The sequence below is a fragment of the Podarcis cretensis genome (assembly GCF_951804945.1).
Source record: "Podarcis cretensis genome assembly, chromosome: 10".
NCBI lineage: Eukaryota > Metazoa > Chordata > Lepidosauria > Squamata > Lacertidae > Podarcis > Podarcis cretensis.
Genome location: NC_137179.1, coordinates 73,843,833 through 73,866,358, shown reverse-complemented (window position 1 = coordinate 73,866,358; position 22,526 = coordinate 73,843,833). Strand labels below are relative to the sequence as shown.

Sequence of the window (22,526 nt, the reverse complement as noted above, 5' to 3'; positions counted from 1 at the left end):
GATGTAAAATGCAGAATACTAAGGATTTATGAATGTCATTGATTTTAGCATTTCCGGATGGTGGTTGCTGCCAAAGAGAAAGAAAAAGCAAGCCCTGGGTCATGTACTGGAACCATAACTATCAGTATCCAGAATGAAAATGATGAGGCTCCTGTTTTTAGGTAAGCCTTTTCTGAGCTGTCTCCTTTGGCTTCTGATTAGTTCATAGTTACATTTGGAGGTGTAAGAATTATGAAAGTATATAATGGGATACGGGTGGCGCTATGCGTTAAACCACAGAGCCTAGGGCTTACCAATCAGAAGGTCGGCGGCTCGAATTCCCACAATGGGGTGAGCTCCCGTTGCTCAGTCCCTGCTCCTGCCAAGCTAGCAGTTCGAAAGCACATCAAAGTGCAAGTAGATAAATAGGAACTGCTCCGGCGGGAAGGTGAACGGCGTTTCCGTGAGCTGCTCTGGTTCGCCAGAAGCAGCTTAGTCATGCTGGCCACATGACCAGGAAGCTGTATGCCGGCTCCCTCGGCCAATAAAGCAAGATGAGCGCCGCAACCCCAGAGTCATCCGCGACTGGACCTAATGGTCAGGGGTCCCTTTACCTTTACCTTTATACCTAATAATGTTCATATGAATAAGACAAATGCATTTGAAAGCACGAGTATCATACCAGAACGCTCACCAGAGAACAAAGATGTCTGCTGTTGCACCCTTTTTTTATATATATAATGATATTTAGTAGATTTTGACAAGAAAAAAGTTACAATTAACAAAAAAAAGAAAACACCAGAAATATACAAAAAGCCAAAAATTTAACATAAAAAGAAAAAAAAGAAAAGAAAAAAGACAGAAAAAAATAAAAATAAAAATCCTTTTTTTCAATTTCTTACTATTCATTTACTTATTTTCCTGACTTCCTCTCATCTCCCTTTTTTGTATTCCATTTAAAAATTAATTCAGCAAATTCATACCTTCTTGATTTACCTTTAAATTCATCGTCATATGTTCTAACTTCAAATTTTCATCTAGTGTCAATCCATTCTTTCATGTTCTTATTTTAACTTATTACTTGTACCTCATTTCATTTCAGAGTCATTAACATTGAAAATTTTACAATTCCCTTTACCAATAATTTCTTTAACCTTGTCTCACCTTCAAAACATTAAAATTTCAAAATTTAAACCATATTTAAACTTAACTCCTTCCAACCTTTCTGCTAAAGCCAATTAGTTCCTGTCATGCACATTTTAATATTTCCTTAGTGTATTAATATTACACTAATTCCAAAAATAAAATAATTCATAAAAAGCAATTCTCATTCTAATTTTGTCCAATGTCCCTTGTCCCAATGTCCAATGTCTGCCGTTGCACCCTTGGTGGCAAAGTGTACCATTTGTGATGTGGACTTGTTTGGGTTTGGTGTTTGATCATGTGGGAAATACCCCTGGTGGTACATTGAAAGATATGAACTACTGTGGTATTCCTTAAATGATAAAATTGGAGTAGGAAAGGGATGATGATTGCTTTTAAAATAATTAAATAACCAGTATTTTTTTTAAAAAAATGTCACAGTTGTTTAAAACAGAGGTACTTCCCTCCTTCCAGAACATCAAAGCCCCTTTGAATAAACGTGCGGTTCCCTCAGTATCCCCCTCCAAATATCTACAATCCCGGTGGAAAAGAAAGTGAGTGAAGGTTATGAATAAAATATGCATTAGAAACAAAACAAAAGAGTCAAGGGAGACATCTTGGATATCAGCTCTCTTCTGAAAGTGAAAAAAGACAGAATTTATTTTGCTCGCAGCTAGACAAAGATGTCAAGATAGATTAACTGTCATCTCAAACGTATGTTAAGGGACCATTCAGAAGCAATATTCTTTCGTCCACTATTTTAACAATGTATTCTTTGATGCAGTATTCTTATTGGGAAAATATGGGATTCTGATATCAGAACGGTGTGTTTTCAGTTACCTTGGATTAATAATATCCAGGTAAATATGTTTAGATGGCTGCCTTCCTTAATGGCCCATGCCATGTCCAAAATACAATAAGGTCAGATTTCAGACTTTGTTATGGATTGATGAAAGATGTTATGCAGATTGCAGTATGTTCTAGAACAGGGATTTGTGAGAAACCTTTTGGAACTACATACCAATGGAGAGCAGAGCCAAAGGCAAACATGGGTGGATCCAGTGCTTTTTTTTCTTTAAAAAAATGTTTGGGGGTACTTTCTTTTTGATTCAAGAAAATCACCATTTTGTAGTTCAAATTGGGGGAAATAAATACAAAGTACAAAGAACACGCATTACCTCATATTACACAGCTGAGAGCTCACAATAACTTCCACATTGGCATGAGGTTTCATCAGTAAAACACCACACATCCACATTCCACACTGCTTCACACATTAAATGCTCACTTCTGTCTGAGACTCAGGAAACACTGGGAAAGAAAATGAGGCCGCCATTGGGGGTAGCAAAAGAACTGACGATTCACTGTGCTAGAGAAGAAACTAAAAATTTTAATTTTTTTAGTTTCTTTTCCTGTTATATTCACAAAATGTTTAGGGGTATGCGTACCCCTGCATACCCCCAGAAAAAAAGCATTGGGTGGATCAATAGATATGGCACATACCTTGGTTCAGTAGGCTACATTCCAGCTTTGCACACAAACATGTCCTCTCCATCTTGGCAAGCAAGAAGCATCATTGCAGTTCAAGGACACAATCCTGGCACCAAGAAATGCTCAGGGAAGCTGCAGAGTAGAGATGGCAAAGGGAGAGAGCAGGTATGGCCTGCTAAGAGCCCTGAAGGTCAAATAGAACAGGGGCCAAATGAGGCCCTTGAGTTTTTTCTACATTGCATTGCATTTTCATTCTGCCCAGGCAGGCATTGGAAAACCATCTGGGCTCATGGGACCATTTATGAACAATAGGAACTGCTGCAGGCACCATGAACAGCACACACTCATTCTCCCCACAAGCAATTAGGCTTGGAAAGTGCAATGGAGGGCCAGCTATTTCTTTCTTTTTGGATGGGGTAACAGCTCTCCAGTTGACTGCCCACCCCCAATTACCCCGTCTGTTGTCTATCATGGAAGGCTTCTTTTGAGCCAAATGTGGTGAGGAAGGTATCAGCTGGGAACCAAAGGGATAATCTTTTTAAAACCAATGTATGTGTGTGGGGGGGTGTTCTGTAGAGAAGTCACAGCTGTAACACCCCCACCAAAAAAACCCTCTGTATGGCAATCAAGCTTGGAAAAAACCACACTGGCTAAGAGAAGGCTTCTTTCAATCCTAGTTGCAGCAGGGGAGGGGTGAGAAAGAGGACCCTGTGGGCACCGGGGTTCATGGGGACCCATGAGTACCACGCTGGCAACTCGTGCTCTAAGGAGCAACATACAATACATGGGCCTGCCTTTTATCCTCATAACAGTCACTTTAGGCTAGGCTAAGGTCGGTAGTCTAAGAGGAAGGTTAGGCTAAGAGAAAACGATGGTCAAAGGTCACCCCATTTGAAAGCTTCTATGGACTGTGCAACTCTACTGCATGCCTCAAAAACAGCATGGTATATTGTACATGTTTCTGCATTATATGTGGTAGTGGTACATAATGAGGCATGGCTGCCTTTCCAGCATCTGCCCCACTGCTGTGTACCTTGATGGGGCTGCAGTAAGGTGGCAAGCTCAGGGCCACATGGTTGTCCCAGCAGGATCACTTCCACCAATCTGGCACTCCCATTGGTGCACCTCAGCAGCCTTGACTTCACCACCACCCGGTCCCCACCCCATTGAGCTAAGCAGCAGTAGTGTTGTTGTCATTGGCCACCTCTACATATTGTGCATATTTTAACCAACTTGATGATTTGGGTCAAAGCTTGAAGCAGTCTTTCCTTTTCCCACAGGAATTCATCTGTAATTCATATTACTATTTTGGAAGATCTGCCTTTTGGGACATCGGTGGCAAGACTGGTTGCAGTGGACAGAGATATAGGGGACAGAGTCTACTATGAATTTGTGGGCAGTCACAGAGGTTTTGCTATTGATTCTGGTAAGGTAGGATCATCAAACATTTCACAACTGGGAAAAATGCTTCCAAATCTAAGTTATGAAGAACAGCAGAATGCATCCACTCAACCAGCCCAGCCCAACCCAACCTGTGGTACACTAAGCCAAATAGACTCCAGCATCCATACATGGTGCTAGGACCACCCTCCACCTTGCATTCCAAGCAAGCAACACAACCAGGAGTTTTATCATGTCTCATTGGACGGCCACCAAAAATGGCTGGTTTCATTTAACTTTGAAGTATTCAACAAAAGGCTCCAGTGTCCTGAAAGAGGGTGGGAAGAATACAGGAAGCTACTTATATATTTTTAAAAGTGAGAATATTGGCCTATCCTGCCCAACTGGTTGCCTTATATTTTAAGAAAAGTGACATTATTGGCCCATCTTGCCCAAAGTTCTCCATTCTGACTGGGAGCAGCTCTGCAGAGTCTAGGGCAGAGGTGTCTCCCAACCTGGATGCCTGATTCTTTGAACTGGAGATGTCAGAGATTTAACCTGGGACATTTTCCTACAATGTTTGTCCTCCAGCACTCACTTCCAGCCTTTCCCCATAGACAGGGGCGTAGCTAGCTGCTCCGGCACCCGGAGCAGTGGGGCGGGGCGATCTGCCCATGGGGGCGGGGTGATCCACACATGGGGGCGGCACGGCAGAAGCAGGCCCCACGCTGCTATTTCGGACAGCACAGGGCTCTAAGTCACTGCATCACTCCCAGGAGAGACACGTGGCTTGGGCGCTCTGCAGGCCCAGGCGGTGTGCCAATATGTCACCCCCCTCATGACACCCAGGGCGGACAACGCTCCCCTTCCCACGCACCTGCCCATAGACTCAAATATGGTGGAAAGGATTTCATTGTCAATTTCTTACTGCAAAGATTTGGTTCCCTTAATCATGAATTCTGGAAATTTTAAGCATGGAGGATTAGATGATGGACATTAGAGGGGATAAGAATATAAACATCAAAGGTCTGTAGTATTTAATTTAATACTATGAGAGGACATTCTCAATAGATGTTGAGAGACTATTTGGAGATGATAATAAACTATGTTATTTATAATATAATACTAATGTAAACTATAAAATACAATCAACTGACTGATTAATATGCTACAACGTGTTTAGCTGCTTTTGATGTAAAATTAATGATTATGTTGAAACTGATATTTTTATGTATTTAAAACTTAATCTAAACCGCTTTGTGACCTGAAAGGCAATTATGCATATTTGACTCATGCTCATCTTTTAGGCCTATAACTGATAGCAGTGTAGTAATGCTATCAGCCTGCCTAGCTCAAATAGTACTTGGACTACTTGGACTACTGCAATGCGCTCTACATGGGGCTACCTTTGAAGGTGACTCGGAAACTACAACTAATCCAGAATGCGGCAGCTAGACTGGTGACTGGGAGCGGCCGCCGAGACCCCATAACACCGGTCTTGAAAGACCTACATTGGCTCCCAGTACGTTTCCGAGCACAATTCAAAGTGTTGGTGCTGACCTTTAAAGCCCTAAACAGCCTCGGTCCAGTATACCTGAAGGAGCGTCTCCACCCCCATCATTCTGCCCGGACGCTGAGGTCCAGTGCTGAGGGCCTTCTGGCGGTTCCCTCATTGCGAGAAGCAAAGCTACAGGGAACCAGGCAGAGGGCCTTCTCGGCAGTGGTGCCCGCCCTATGGAACGCCCTTCCAGCAGATGTCAAAGCGATAAACAACTACCTGACATTCAGAAGACATCTTAAGGCAGCCCTGTTCAGGGAAGTTTTTAACGTGTGATTTTACTGTATTTTTGGTTTCTATGGAAGCCGCCCAGAGTGGCTGGGGAGGCCTAGCCAGATGGGCGGGGTATAAATAATAAATTATTATTATTATTATTATTATTATTATTATTATTATTATTAAGCAGATCAATGGGACTTGAATCCAATCTGATATAAACACAATTCCTATAAAATAAAGTTACCCACCTATAGAGGAAGCTTATACCTTTGCTAATATGTTCTATTATCATTCTAAACTGGTCTCTTATATCTTGCTTCTGTTTCCATTACTTTAAAATGTTTTGCAGTGTCAATCAAGGCATTCTCTCCCCTACCCCTAATATAGATATATTTTGGTACCTAGATACTGGTGAAATTACAACCACCTATCGTTTGGACTATGAAGACCTCACTTTCCCCCATAAAACTGCATTGGAAATCAGAGCTTTTGACAATGATAGGTTGCATTCTTCCACTCTTCTGCTGATTATCACCCTGCAGGATGTAAATGATAATCCTCCATTTTGCACCCAAGACCTTTACATGTAAGTGTCTGAAGTACTTTCTATAGTCGTTGTTTTCAGTAGTAGAAAAAAAGTGCTTAATTTTAATTGTAAGGGTTGCCATAAGTCTGTAAATATTGGCAGTGCCGTTTTTCCATAAAAAGCTCAACAACTTTGCCAAAAAAATCTCAACACGGATTTTCACTGTTTGAAATATGGCAACCCTATCATATCTGTTCAGTTCTGACTTATCTGGGTGTAAAAAAAATGTGACACCCTCCACAAATGCCAAGTTTAAAATGTTTGCTCATTTTGATTACTCTCAAATGTTCCTTCTTGCCCCCATGACATCAGCATGCAGCCTGACCTGGCCATGCAATGTTCACCATGGAGGTCCGGTTAGTGTAATCACCCTTGTTGATTAACCCAGAAGGGAGATTTCCAAGTAGAGGGAAACAGCCAAATGATAGAGCAAAGTGGCAGGTCAGAAGGCACAATGGGAAATCAAGGAAGCAAACAATCAAGCAAGTAGGGTGGTACATTAAGGAATCAATAATGGACTAAGTCTATAAGCAGATCAAGCTGTGTCCCCCCAGAATAAAGATCTTAGCCGGAGCCAACAGAATTATAAGGCCAGATGTGTTTTTCTGGATCCATTACGTGACCTGATCTCTGGTAGATTGCACACTGAAGTACTACCTTCAACCATCTGCACTAGTGTAGTAATCAAGGAATCAGGTTAAAGCGCCTACATTCATGCTTCCAGAGTGGTGTGGGGAGCAGACATCCGGGTTTAAAATCCCTGAAACTTTACAGGAGGAAGCGGGAACAATCCAAGGAGAAAAGGTGCCACAGGGAAAAAAATGGTTTATGTAAATGTTCAACCTCTTCAATCTGAATGTGTTGTCTGGCACTTACAAACCAATTTCAAGCATGGCATTTGGGGAAGCAGTATTGGCTACTAGTTGACACTGCAAAACCCAAATATCAAAGCAAGTCCAAGAGTATTCAGTGAAGCCAAAGTTCTGAATGTAGGATGTTCACTTAAAAAAAAGCATGATCAGGGGCGTAGGAAAGGGGGGGCGGGGGGTGGTCCGCCCCAGGTGCCATCATGGAGGGGGGTGACAAATTATCAAGGAACAATTCCTGCCCTACTAGGGTGGTTCATAATTATTATTTTTTGAAAATGTCTGCTCTGAAGGTCTTATCTTACTACACTAGGGATTATATAGCTATATATGAAATTTCATGCATATCAGTTAATATCTTGACCCTCCTCCATGAAAATAGCTGTTTACTTGGCCGTTTTCCTATGTGGTGAAGGCTGAAATTTCAATTCAGTGGAGCAGGGTCAAGATATTAACTGATATGCATGAAATTTCAGATATAGCTATATAACCCCTAGTTTTGTAGGATAGAATCTTTCGAACAGGCATTTTTTTTAAAAAAAGTTTTTTATGAACCACCCTACTGCCCCACCCTCTGCTGGGCTTCCTGGGTCCTGGAAAGTCGGCCTATGAGAAGAAAATGAGACGAGGCCAAGTCGATTAGGCCTTGCCTTGCCTTCGCCCCGCCCCCTGCACGCAGCCGATTTTTCATGATTTTACTGCTGTGGTTTTTTTTTTTTTTTGGGGGGGGGGTTGGTTGGGTAAACCACTTTGCAGGTTTTTTAAAAGAAATTTTATGAAATACCGTATTTTTCGTCCCATAGGACGCTCCGTCCCATAGGACGCACCTACTTTTTTTTGGGGGGGGGGGAAATAAAGGAAATTTCCCCCCTTTATTTCCCCCCCAAAACCAGGTCGGGGAACAGTGGGATGGCGGCGCTGCGCCTCCCCGCTGTCCCCCGAGCTTGTGGGGCTGGCCGATATCTGTCCGGCGCGTGGGCCACCGGGCGGCAGGCTGCGGACACCTGCGTGAAGCATGGGGCGTCCTCCAAAGGGCGCCCCGTGCTCCGCACTGCCGGCTGCCGCCCGCAAGCCCTGCGCACCAGGGGAACTCCCCCTGGGCGCGCAAGGCTTGCGGACACCTACGCGAAGCACAGGGCGTCCTCCAAAGGGCGCCCCTGCTCCGCGCTGCTGGCTGCCGCCCGCAAGCCCTGCGCGCCCGGGGGAAGTTCCCCCGGGTGCGCAAGGCTTGCGGACACCTGCGCGAAGCACGGGGCGTCCTCCAAAGGACGCCCCGTGCTCCGCGCTGCCGGCTGCCGCCCGCAAGCCCTGCGCGCCGGGGGGAGTTCCCCCAGGCGCGCAAGGCTTGCGGACACCTACGCGAAGCACGGGGCGTCCTCCAAAGGGCGCCCCGTGGTCCGCGCTGCCAGCTGCCGCCTGCAAGCCGGGCGCGCCCGGGGGAAGTTCCCCCGGGCGCACAAGGCTTGCGGACACCTGCGCGAAGCACAGGGCATCCTCCAAAGGGCGCCCCTTGCTCCGCGCTGCAGGCTGCAGGCTGCAGGCACGCAAGGCTTGCGGATAGCTTCCTGGAGCCTGGAGAGCGAGAGCTGTCGGTGCGCACCGACGCCTCTTGCTCTCCAGGCTTCAGCGAAAGTCTGCATTCGCCCCATAGGATGCACACACATTTCACCTTCATTTTTGGAGGGGGAAAAGTGCGTTCTATAGGGCGAAAAATACGGTAAATAAACAATAAATATAAATAAAATAAAACAAGCCAAAACACAATCCATCCTGTAGATTTAAGTATCGGTCCATTGTTGCCTACATTCCTTTGTAAGAAAATATGAAATAATGTTAAACCATTTTTGCAGGCAAAAAAAAAAAAAAAGAAAACAAAAAATCACAAAGTGTGTGTGGGGGAGGGGGTGACAAGAAATTTTCCGCACCGGGTACCACCTGACCTTCTTATGCCTCTGTGCATGATGTCTTGTTTTTATCATAGGTATGTCAATTAGAGTTACATGCATGTTCTCTATGGATTTTCTCATTTATAGCATTGAAGTGCCTGAAACAATTGCTATTGGGACTCGCTTGTGCACCCTAGAGTGTGGAGATAGAGATGGAACACCTCCCAACAATGTTCTCACCTTCACACTGGATGATTATTCCAATAATTTTTTCACGCTAGCTGACAATGAAATCAAAGTATGTACTATCACAAAACACTTTACTGTGCACAAGTGTGTGTTAGCCAACTAGATTGTAGCTTTTAACTATGCGCATTTTAAAAATATAACTCCAGTCTGATTGTTAATTACAATTCTTAATTGAAAGACAATTTGTGTTGACATAGATATTAATACAGAAGGGTAGGTGCTTGACTACGCAGAAGAGATCACGGTGGTGTGGTTTGGGACAGTAATTCTGTGCTGAACAGCTCTTGAAAATCAACACCAAAACATCTGACCCAGATATGCATCTACATAGTTTGGTCACTTGTCATTTTATTATATAACACTTGGAAATTGAATGTGTGAACTATCTCCATGGGGTGGAATGTAAATGGTTGGAGGTGACATGATGCTGTCATCTATGGTGTTAGCTCTGTAATGACTTTTTCACTTATGTGGATATCATTTGCTGCTGCAGTCATCAAATGACAAAGCAGGAAAACCACAATATCCCAACTTGTATATATCCTAGTCTCGTTGTTCTTAAGCTGGTTTTTCTCATGCACCACTTAAAAATTGCTGTAGTTCTTGATGTACCAATTAATGCTTTTTTCTGCCTGTTGTAGCAATTTTAATGAATGCTGTACTAGATCATAGAATTGTAGAGTTGGAAGGGACCATCAAGTCCAACCCCCTGCAGCCTAGAATAGCATTAACTTTTTTTTGCTGCTGCATCACACTCTTGATTCATGTTAAGCTTGTGGTCTACTAAGACCCCTAGATCTTTTTCACATGTACTACTGGCAAGCCAGGGGTTCCCCATTTTATATTTATACAGCTGATACTTCCTGCCTAAATTTAGAACTTTACATTTCTTTCTATTGAAATTCATTTTGTTACCTTGGGCTCAGTTCGCCCAATGGCAAAAGCTGTGTACAACTGATATATACAATTCCTTCCCAGTAATTCACAAATGAATTAATATATATATATTCCCTATAGGTTGGTCCTCAGCACCTAAACTGTGATTCTGATCTGTTTGCCGCAATGCAGTTCAAGCATACAATGATGATCCAAGTGTCTGATGGTGGTGAGCCACCACAAACAAGTAAGTTGTCCTGAGCATGTGGAAGACCTAGATTTATCTAGATTCATGTGAGGGAAGATCACCTTCTCAGCAAGGACCCTGTTACCCCAGGAATCTAGTTGTCCAGAGCATGTGGAAGACCTAGATTTATCTAGATTCATGTGAGGGAAGATCACCTTCTCAACAAAGACCCTGTTCCCCAGGAATCTGGGGCTGGACCGGCTTCTGCTTACCCACCATGGGTTTGGGGGGATACAATAGAAATATCTCCACTGACATAGAAAGGCATAAAGCCACATGAAAAGGAAATGTTTTCATTCCTTCTCCCAAATCACTGGGTTTGGAGTGCCCTGGGAAAACAATTCACTGTGATTAAAAACTGAAATAAAAGATTCCCCCTACCTGTCAACCCCCCACAAGATGCATAGCTCTTGCCACCCACATTTTAATTCTGGCTCATTCAGTAAAATCCCGTAATAATAGTTGTTTTTGAAGCACTGATCTGGCATTTATAAAAGAGCAGTTGAAGGTTTTGTGGATTGAAAACGGGGCTTTCTCTGGGATCAGAATTTTTGGAGAAGGACTGTAGGCATCTAAACCATCTTTCATCAACTATATTTCTCTTCCTTCCATATTCTTTCCCTCCCATGAATCCCAGTCTTGCTCTCTTCTCCAACACCATAGGATCCAATTTCATCGCTGTATGCCAGGCACACCCTAAAACCTCAGTGTTGCAGCAATACTAGCCAAAAAGGGAATATAAAAAAATATGATACCCCACCGAAAGCTCTTGGCACTTTTGTTATCAGAAAAATGCAATCTCAATCAGAGAGTAATTCTCATTATTCTATCATTAGTATGAAAACAAATATTTTTGTTTCTACCACTACCCTTGCTGGTGATGGGAACATAGATGATTAAATGTTTGTTCTAATTCAGTCACCTCTCCACTCTCAATGGCAAGCCTTTATGCCCCTCCCCAAATTAGCAGAATCAGAGGAACCCCTGTACTCTTCTCCCCACACCTGCCGTACAGCACTAAGGGAACATCCAAGAGGGATGGGAATCTCAGTCACGTTGGGAATTTCATAGAAGGACTACCTACGGAGGCTTTGTGGTTTGCATGAAGGGCTAAAAAGAAGAGTGGACCACATTGCTTGCTTGTTTAAGAGCAATGTGTTATTCTGTATTTTGTGATGTTTATTTGTAAATATGTTAAGACTGTTTTGCAGTGAAGCTTTGAAACTCATTCTTGGTGGTGGAGAGCAAATTCATTTCTATTTTGCACAAGGTCCAGATCAGGGATTCTTCATTTGCAGCAGCTCTAACAAACAGAAGGGTCTGTGTCCTAGGGACATTAAAGGAGGGGGACAGCTCACAGCTAGGACAACAAGTGCAAAGACTGTATAAATAAGCCTTCTGACTACTAAGCAGTGCAATCACCACTGAAGGCTTTTCACGGTGTGTTTTTTTTAGATGCCAGCCAGGGCCACTAACAGGCCTTGGCAGGATTAGATGTCCACAGCAAAACTGCAACTTCTATTGTTCTCCTGTTGACTGGGCAGAGGGGAGATGGGAAAAGAGGAGGAGGAGGAGGAGGAGGAGGAGGAGGAGTTTGGATTTAATATCCCGCCTTTCACTCCCTTTAAGGAGTCTCAAAGCGGCTAACATTCTCCTTTCCCTTCCTCCCCCACAACAAACACTCTGTGAGGTGAGTGGGGCTGAGAGACTTCAGAGAAGTGTGACTGGCCCAAGGTCACCCAGCAGCTGTATTTGGAGGAGCGGAGACGCGAACCCGGTTCACCAGATTACGAGACTACCGCTCTTAACCACTACACCACGCTGGCTACTAAAGAGAAGGGAGGTATACCACCTACCCCTTTTGAAGCCCTCAAGGAAGATCCAGCTGATTTGGGGAATCATTCAGCAGCCACTCTGGCCCATTAGGTAGGCAAGACCTAGCTGACACACCTGGCTGCTGAATTTTAATCCTTCTGATTCCAGTAGCCCTTTTTCTGTCCAAGCCTAGGCACCTTCATGGCAGTCAGAGCATAATCCTTTAGCCATACACTGCAGACAATCTATGAGGCTAAGTTCTCCAACAACATTCTTTGAAACTTGTTTATTGCTCATCTTCTTTTTTTAAACCCCCTTTCAGGCACAATTAGGGTTATTGTGAAAGTAACCCGTACTAATGAAATAGATCCTCATACTGGCACAAATATATTCCGCGTGCTTGAAAATAGCAGCATTGGCACTGTGGTTGGAAGAGTTGCCTTTACAGATGAAGACTGGCCATTCAATAATTTGAAGTACACACTTGTTGGCGATGGCGCAGGACATCCTCCTAAATTTTATATAGAACCAGATACAGGTACTGCCAATTATTTTAAAGGCTTCTCTGCTCAAGAAGAATGAATGCCACAGGAAGAAAATTTGCCTTAGCTTTCATCCAGCATTTTACTGGAGTTAAGAAGAGAACATGGTTTTAGGCAAGATTCAACCCTGGACCTAACTAAAGTGGTCTTGGTTCTAAAGTGGTGTCTGTCATCAGTCATGGACCAGATAAGGGTGAACAAATTGAAACTTAATCTAGACAAGACAGAGGTGCTCTTGGTCAGTCAGAAGCCAAAACAGGGAATAGGGATTCAGCCCGTGCTGGATGGGGTAACACTCCCCCTGAAGACACAGCTTTGCAGTTTGGGCTCCTGGACTCAGCCCTGAGCCTGGATGCCCAGGTCTCTGCTGTGGCAAGGCGTGCATTTGCACAGTTAAAGCTAGTGTGCCAGCTGCGCCCATTCCTTGAGGTGCCCAATTTGTCCAAGTGACACACGGTTCAGTTACATCGTGTTCCTTCATTTCCTTTACACTTCCAACATTTGTTATCAGACACATGATATATTTTGGCAAGTTTAACTGGGGTCATGTACCATCTATATATCATTTTCATTACATTTTCCTTCAAAGCATTACATGCAGTGAAGTTCAACCCAGTGGTCCACAACCTTTCCCAGTCTTCAAACATAATGTTATACCCAACATCCTGTGCCCACTTTATCATAGCCGATTTAACCATTTCATCTTGTGTGTTCCATTTTAACAGCAAGTTATACATTCTTGAAAGTACCTTAGTCTTAGGTTCTAACAATTCTGTTTCCAATTTCGATTTCTCCACCTGGAACCCTAACTTTTTGTCATTTTTAAAAACTTCTTTAATCTGAGCGTAGTGTAACCAGTCTTGCACTTTATCCTTCATTTTCTCCAAACTCTGCAATTTCCAATTGTCTCCATCTTTTTCTAGTATTTCCCCATATTTTGGCCATTTGGCCTCCATATTGGGTCTTTTTCGGGCCTTAGCTTCCAGAGGTGATAGCCACCTTGGAGTTTTATTTTCCAATAAGTCTTTATATTTTGTCCAGACATTCAACACTGCTTTTCTGACAATATGGTTCTTAAAGGCCTTATTGATCTTAACCTTGTCATACCATAAGTATGCATGCCAACCAAAAGCATTGTTGAAACCTTCCAGATCCAGTACGTCAGTGTCTTCAAGAAGTAGCCAGTCTTTTAGCCAGCAGAAAGCTGCGGCCTCATAGTACAACTTTAGGTCTGGCAGGGCAAAGCCCCCTCTTTCTTTCACATTGGTTAGTATCTTAAACTTAATTCTGGGCTTTTTGCCCTGCCAGACAAACTTAGATATATCTCTCTGCCACTTCCGGAAGCACTCCGTCTTGTCGACAATCTGTAGTGTTTGAAACAAAAACAACATTTTTGGCAATACATTCATCTTGATAGCAGCAATTCGGCCTAACAAAGAAAGTTTCAATTTTGTCCAACTGTCTAAATCTCTCTTAATTTCTGACCAACATTTTTCATAATTGTCCTTAAATAAATTCAGATTTTTTTGCTGTTATGTTTACCCCTAGGTACTTTACTTTTTTAACCACATTTAATTCTGTCTCTCTCTGAAACCGTTCCGACTCTGTATCTGTCAAATTTTTCCCCAATACCTTGGTTTTCTGTTTGTTTAATTTAAATCCCGCCACCCGACCAAAGTCTTGAATCAATTGTAATACTCTTTTCGTACTAGATTCTGGCTCCTGCAAGGTCAAAACTAGGTCATCTGCAAAAGCTTTAAGTTTATATTGTTTCGCTCCGACCTGAATTCCTTCCACCAACCGGTCCCCTCTAATCATATTCAAGAGCACCTCCAGAACCGAAATAAATAGCAGAGGGGAGATAGGGCAGCCTTGTCGTGTTCCTTTTTCAATTTTAAACTCTTCTGTAACCACATTGTTAACTATCAATTTGGCCTTTTGTTCTGAATATATTGCATCAATCCCATTCTCAAAACCCCGTCCCACTCCCATTTCTTTTAAATTTCCCTTCATAAATTTCCAGGAAATATTGTCAAAGGCCTTCTCCGCGTCTATAAAGATTAACACTGCTTTTGTATTTATATCTGTTTGCAAAAGTTCCAAAATGTCAATAATGTTCCTTGTGTTAGCAAACAAGTGTCTACCTGGGAGAAAGCCCACCTGGTCCTTATGAATTACTTCGTTTAAAACTTTTTTAAATCTACTTGCCAGAATATCTGCAAATATTTTGTAATCCACATTTAAAAGAGAGATGGGGCGATAGTTCTTAAGTTGTGTCTTTTCAGCTTCCGATTTTGGTATAAATGTGATGAAGGCTTCTTTCCACGATTCTGGCGCCCTCCTTCCCTCCATAATTTCATTGCTAACCTCCATCAGTGGTTGTATCAGGTAGTCTTTTAGTGTCTTATAGTACTTGGAGGTCAGCCCATCTGGTCCTGGAGATTTGCCCAATTTCATGTTCTGAATGGCTTGTTCAATCTCTTGTCGTGTTATTTTACAGTTCAGGATTGATCTATTTTCTTGTGACAATTTTGATAGTCCATTTTTTTCCAAAAATTGTTTAATCTCAATCTCATCTTGCGGCCCTTGAGTATATAATTTTTTGAAATATCTTTGGAAGCACTTTCTAATATCCACAGGGTTCTGGATGTTTCTTCCTTCAATCTCTAAATTTGTAACTGTATTTAATTTTTGTCTCCTCTTCAACTGCCAAGCTAGCAGTTTTCCACATTTATTCACCGATTCAAAAGTTCTTTGTTTCATTAATTTAATCTTCCACTCTATTTCCTGGTTTATCAATTTAGAATATTGTGCTTGATGAAATTTAATTTCTCTCAACGTCGGCTGTGACTTCGGATTTAATCTTAGCTTCTTTTCTAGTTCTTTAATTTTCTCCAAAATTTTATCTTTCCTCTCATTTTGTGTCCTTTTCTTTACAGCATTCTGTTGTATCAAGAACCCCTCATCACTGCCTTGCTTGCGTCCCAGATAATTCTTTTTTCCACCGTAGTGTTCATATTTATCTCAAAATAGTCCTTTAGAGCTTTTTGGGCCTTCTTGATAATCTCCTGATCTCTAAACAGGTTGTCATTCATCTTCCATCTAAAGGAGCCGGTTGGTATTAATGTCATATCCATCTTTACTGCATTATGGTCGGAGCAGGTCTTTGGGCAGATTTCCACCTTCTTGACCTTGGGTGCCAGACCTCTAGATATCCATATTTGGTCGATTCTTGTCCAAGTCAGTTGGGCTTCAGAGAAAAATGTTCCCTCTCTTCCCAAGGGGTTCTTTATCCTCCAGATGTCAATCAAATCCATATTGTCTGTCATTTCAAAAAAGGTCTTTGGTAGTCTGCCATCTTTTGTGACACTTTGGCTTTGTGACTTATCCATGTTGGTTGATACGACCCCGTTCATATCTCCCATCAAAATGATGTTGTTGTAGTCCAGATAGTCCAGCATGGTCTCATGCAACTTCTTATAAAATTCCGATTTCCCCTCATTTGGTGCATAGATTCCTAATATCAAAAGTTTCTCTCCTTGATATTGTATCTCAATTGCCAAAATTCTTCCATGTTCATCTTTAAATAGGAATTTGGGTGACAGGCTCTCTTTTGCATAAATAACCACGCCTCTCTTCTTTACTCTGTCCGAAGATATAAATTCCTGGCCCAGTCTTTTGTTTATTAGCACTTTTCTATGGAGCCTAGTCACATGTGTTTCTTGCAGGCAAATAATGTCCAATTGTTCTTTTTTTAATATATGAAATATTTTCCTCCTTTTTTCTGGGATGTTACAGCCATTTATATTCCAGCTCAGAAGTTGCAGAGACATCCTGAAATAATCTAGTTATTTTTCCAGGGGTGGTATCTTGTTCTCTAAGTCTTCAGGTTCCAAGGGTGCCGGTACCGCCGGTGCTCCAGGCCCAAAGGGTAGTTCAATTCCTTTTTGAAGGTCCTCTCCGTATGTAGTCAGAAATTTGTCTCTATCTTCCAGTGTTCTAATTTTAACCTTCTTCCCTCTGAAGGTGAAAGATAATCCTTGTGGAAATTCCCACCTAAAGATAATTGAATTGCTCCTAAGCAGTTTAACCAATTCAAGGTAGGCGGATCTAAGGTCCAACAGTTGTTTAGGAATATCTTTGTAAAACTCAATTCTTCTATCCAAAATGTCCAGTGACTTTCCGTAATGTAGGCCCAAAATCTTATCCCTTTCCTCCTTTGATCTCAATATTATCAAACAGTCTCTGGGCTTTTCTTTCTTTACAAGTCTTCCAAGTCTGAAAGCAGACACAATTTTAAAGTCCTTTTCCTCTAAATTCCAGAACTTGGAAAATTCTTTAGTCAGAAACTCAGCTAGGTTGCCTTCTTCCACTTCTGGTATCGACCTTATCCTTAAATTACTCTCCCGGTTCCGCAGTTCTATCATAGATAGATAAGTCTGATGTTCACCTACTTGTTTGCAGAGTGGTCTTACCTCTTGTTCTAAATTTTCTAATTTTTGACTAGTATCCTCAGCCAATTTCCGATTTTCTACTATGGCCTCCGTCAACTGCCCAATTGCCTGTGCGTTCTGTGATACTTGTCCAGTTAATCTATTTAGACATTCTGTGTTTTGTTCAATTTTGGCTGTTTGTTCATCGACTTTCTTGTCCAAAGATTCCCCACTCTTGTCCAGAGATTCCAATTTTTCATAGATTTTCTCTAGGATGGAAGCAGTTGCTCCTGAGGCCATATCTTCCAATTGTAACTGTTCAGTTTCTCCCTCTCCTGCCCTTGGCAGGGAAGCAGCTTCTTCCTCTGAAGGCAAAGTAGGTACAGATGATCTACGTGCCTGGGAGACTGAGGTTAAAGTTGTCAAGGTTGCTTGTCTAGTTCTTTTTTTTTTATAAGAATTTTTATTAAGTTTTCACATTTTGTAAAGACAAACATACACACATATAGACAAAGACAACACATATGAAGTTTCATAACCTTACTTTCCTAACCCCAGTTCTTGACCTCCCCCCACCCCCCCTTCATACATCCTAATTCAATTAAATTAACTCAGCAAATTCATATCTCTCATCCTTTACATATTATTATTGTATATATATATTTTTAAAAAACCTTTTACTTGGCCAGATTTTACTTATCCAATTTTCTTGTAAATATTAAAACCTTTTCTAAGGTCGACTCGAGTTCCTTCCACGAATTTCCCTTTTATCTTAAAAATAGATCATAATAATCAAACACAAAAGTCATAAACATTTTTAAAAAATTCTTTTCCTTCCCCCCCCCCAGCCCCGGTTTCTGTCCCTTCCCAATGTCCCCATGTCCACAAAAACAGTTTTTAGCCTGGATTCCTCACATCTGAGGCCTTTAAGTCCCTGTCAGTCTCTCTTTGCCGGTTTTGTTGGTAGCCCTCTTTATTGGTCCTCGGGTCTCGAGGGAGTTCTAGCTCGGTCTCATCAGAATTTCTTCCATCCAAAGTACTTGATACCAGCTGCTGCAGAAGGTCAGCTAATCCATACTCGAAGAGGAAGCCCCAGTCATATTTCTTGTTTCTTTTAAATTCAAATATTCCAAAAGTTCCAGGGGCTTCCTCCCTCCTCTTTCGCATCTTTCGCAGATTTGTAATCCAAGGGTCTTCTTCTTTGTATTCTAACAATGTAAGCTTGTGGTTGGTACTTTCCATCTGTACTGGCCCTTGCTCACTCTCCCCCTGTTCCAAAGTTATCTCTTCTGATTCAGCTGCAGATTTTTTCCCAGTCAAGTCCATTGTGCCTTCAGCAGAGTCACTTATTTTAGAGTTCAAGGTTATAAGTTGTTTACTCATAGCCGTAGTCTGCTCCTGCAGCTTTCCCACAAGAAAAAACATTCTTTCTAACTCTGCCTGTAATTTTCCATCTGCAGCCATTGTAGTGTTTCAATGTTTCCCCTAGGGGGATTCTGGTTACTTAATAGTCTTTTCCCAATAGTCCTTTACCTTGTTATTTCCCTACTTTGTTTCCAACCACTTTAGTTCAAATGTAGCAAATTAAGTCCAGAAAGGTGTTAAATAATAAGGTTTTTAACTTTCGCTGCCCGTTTGACAGCTCCTTTGACAGCTGTCAAACTCCTCGTTCCTTTTTCTCCAGCTCACATAGAGGACACTCCCGGGTCTGGGGAGGTTTAAACAAAAGCTTCTAAAATTCCACTCTTACTCTCCAGCACAAATCTTCTTCTGTCAAATTCGTGCAAATATTATCTTTTACAAAACACCAAAGAAAGAACTCTCCACCTTAGTTCTCCGATCCTTGCTTTAAATTTTCTGTAAGCAGGGGGGTGCGGACTTCCCTTTAGCACATCCCCCGATCGTGCCGAATTCAAGGATAAAAATTTTAAAGTCCAAATTCCAATCTACTCACGGATTAATTAAAGTCCGAATTTCAGGGAAGAAAGTCAGCGGTCTCCGGCCATGGCTCGCGGCTTCGCTCCACTGCAGTAGCGGTCTACTCACAGCACCACGCCGCTCCCCGTACCCTCTCTGTAGCCTTTAAACAGGCTCTTCGTGGGTCGGGGGGGCGCTTTAGGTGCCCGCCGAGTCACCAGGTCCGCAAGCTTCCGCGCCTGCGGTTTCTGAGGGTCCCCGCGTCGCCGTCGCGGTGAGACCCGTCTGCAACGGAGCCGATTCCCTCCGGAGCTCGGAGGGAATCCGCCATTAACAGGATCGCGCTAACCCGGAAGTCCTGCTTGTCTAGTTCTTCCCCTCCTTCTTGTGCCACTCATTCCAAAGTTATCTAAAAGTCAAGGTCAAGCTGAGTTATTCCCATGAGAAAGTAGCGGCCCAGAGGAAAACAGTCAAACAGGAGGTCGGGGAAAAGGAAAGTGAAATAATGTCACTGCTATAAATCCCAAATCCTCTAGGGGGAGCTTGAAATGTCTCAAGGGAAGAGTCCGATTCTAATAAATTTACTAGAATCAAATTTAATGTCCAAGGACCTTCAATAGCAGGTTTTAAGCAGAGTTGGTATTAACAGCCACATTGTATCAGACAGTGCATACTGGAACTTCAGTTGATGTTTCAAAGTAACAAGTCCAAACCCCCTCAGATTGTTGCAAGTTCTAATACACAATAGCCAGATCTGCAGAACTGACAGCTCAAGTTGCTCAGGCAGCTCCAGCACCTGGGTTTCTCATCCAAATTGTAGTTCCAATAGAAGAAAGGTATCCCAATACAAATAAAAGTCAGATAATCAAATGCTTAAAGTCCTTATTTTGTTTAAGAAAAAGTTCAATGGGTGCTCAGATCAGTTAGGCTAAAAATTCTTTTTAAGCCTCCACTCCTCCAGCTCTTTGCTTTGAAGTTCAGTGACAGCGGAAGACGGACTTCCTGTTTTTACGTCACTCCGCTTTCAGCCAAATTCAGTAGTTTTTAGTCTCAAATTTTATAAAGTCCTTCTTTACTCACGGGTTGTTGCTTTTCCGAATCAGAAGTTTTCAGGAAGAGAGGTCAGCGCTCACCGGCAGCAGCAGCGCGGCTTCACTCCGCGGATTGCGAAACGACTCACAGCGCCGCTACCCCCTCCACGTTCCGGAGCCCCTTACGGGGTTCCTTCAGCGCTTTGGGGGTCACTTCTGGCGCCCACCGAGTCTCGAGACCACAGGCTCTTGCTGCCTGTGGGTTTCCAAAGTGGGTCTCCGCTTCGCCGTAGCGGACGACCCAATTCCGCGGAGCTTCCTCCTTACTAGTGGAAGAGGACCGCCATTACCGTTCGCGCCGCCTCCGGAAGTCTGTTGGAAAGGACTGAGTTTTTGAAACTGTTACAAGAGTGGAGTGGAGTCATCCAGCTGTAAGATAAGGACTGTGAGAAACCAGAATTTGACTTGGAACATCCCAAGAATGTCAGCTAGGGAAAATTTAGTGTCTGCACTTTATAAGACAAATTATTTGCTGGAAAAGCTTCATAAACAGATAGATGCTATGGCCACTAACGTTGTCATCTTGGGATCAAAAGTGGGTATCAACACAGAAGTTGTCAAGGATCCGGCACAGGAATTTATCATGACTGAACAAATCATTGAGAAGGAGAAGGAAAAAGTTGCTGTGGTCGAGCCTAGAGTAATACAGGGGGGAGCCTTGACCTTGCAGATGCAAATTGAGGCTTACAAATTGATGCCCTTTATGACTGAAGCTAGAAAAAGCCAGATTTTGAAGATTGGAGCCTGGCCTGGTCTGGAAAAGGAAAGTTGGAGAGATTCCCTAATGCAGGGATCAATTGATTTTTGGGATATGAAGCTGGGTCAGGAGGAGATTGGAGCCTTTGGGACATTTGGATTTGGAGGATTTTTGAAACAAGATTTGGAACGCTTTATGGATCCTAGCTTTAACTATGGAAATCTGGCTGCCCTGTTAAGAAGGAATAAAGGCATTGTTGGGATGGAGTTCCCCCGAGATCTGCTTTTTAGCACTAAAGATTATGAAGAAGACCAGCAGAAGGGACGTGAAGGAGAGTTAAGAGCCTCGGATATAAGATCTCCAGGTTGATGGACTTTTTGGAGTTGACAGAAGGGACGGCAGAGGCCGACACCAGGGAGAGGAGACGGTGGAAGAAGATTGGGAATTTAAAGTTTATATTTGGAAATTTTGTAAAATTTAATGAGGGAGAGAAAAATCGTGGAATGAAATTTTTATGACCCTAGTGGAAATGTTTTAAGAGTTTAAGTTCAAATAGATATATTAATTTTAAGAAGAAAAAGAGGGAAAGGATTTGCTGAAATATTTAATTGAATTAGAATACAAAAAGGGGAGGTGGGAGGAGGTCAAGGAAACAAGCAAATGAAAGATATACTATGTGAAGGTTTGATGTGTTTTTTGCTTTTGCTTTTCTTTTTTCTTTAACCTTTTTTGTTTCTCTTTTTTTCTTATTTGTATGGTATTCTTTTTTCTTTTTTTTAATGTGATACATTGTTTTGTTTTTTGTTTAATTTGGCGTTTTTCTGTTTTATTTGTAACCTTCAAAACCTTAGTAAATATTTTTTTTTTTTAAAAAAAGAGAGATTTGAGGATGCTGTTCAAGCAGCTTTCAAGCATCATCTCTTTTGTTCTCACAAAACAAAGTTTTAAAGGATCCCATTATTGGTACACTAAGGTTGATTAATGTATTTTTCTACTCAAAAAAATAGAAATGTATTTTTTAAAAATGATTTAATGGTGTGTGTGTCCATGCCAGGTATTATAAAAGTTTTGAATATGCTTGATAGAGAAAGTGAGTCTCAGTATTTTCTCTGGGTGAAAGCTATTGACCTGGACAATGATATTGAACCAGACCCCGTCCGGCAGAGATCCAGCATTGCTATGGTCACAGTCTACATTCTGGTAAGTAAAGGATTTGTTTTGGGGAAGTTTGGAGCATTTGATTCTATATGTATCTGTTGTAAAGCAGTTACAATAATATATTGAGCATGGTTTATTTGTAAACTAGCAGCAACTAGAATGAATGAGATTATTGACTGAGAAGATTAGTGGATTCTACCAGGGATAGAAAATGTGGTGACCTACCATCACCTCCCCACCCCCACGCAGCCAGCATGCTTGTGATGGTCATGATCCAGCAACCCTGGATCCTGGGCTCTTTGAGAAAGGGAGACCTGGCCTCCACAGAGTATACCCTTCTCTTGCCCCTCCCTCTCTCCATTTGAGAGACTCACCATCACCAGGTAAGAGAAT

General features: G+C 42.3%; 1 protein-coding gene across 1 annotated transcript in view; it reads left to right on the top strand.

The window, feature by feature from the left end:
• Positions 1 to 22,526, top strand: part of LOC307224875 (cadherin-related family member 4-like) — a gene marked incomplete at its 5' end in the record, with an annotated part of 87,036 nt that overhangs the window by 25,740 nt on the left and 38,770 nt on the right. Inside the window, 7 exons of the mRNA XM_079992043.1 lie at positions 49 to 161; positions 3,894 to 4,039; positions 6,176 to 6,356; positions 9,256 to 9,406; positions 10,375 to 10,480; positions 12,618 to 12,833; positions 22,030 to 22,175. Coding sequence (XP_079848169.1) covers positions 49 to 161; positions 3,894 to 4,039; positions 6,176 to 6,356; positions 9,256 to 9,406; positions 10,375 to 10,480; positions 12,618 to 12,833; positions 22,030 to 22,175 — 1,059 coding nt within the window. The remainder of the gene's footprint in view (positions 1 to 48; positions 162 to 3,893; positions 4,040 to 6,175; positions 6,357 to 9,255; positions 9,407 to 10,374; positions 10,481 to 12,617; positions 12,834 to 22,029; positions 22,176 to 22,526) is intronic.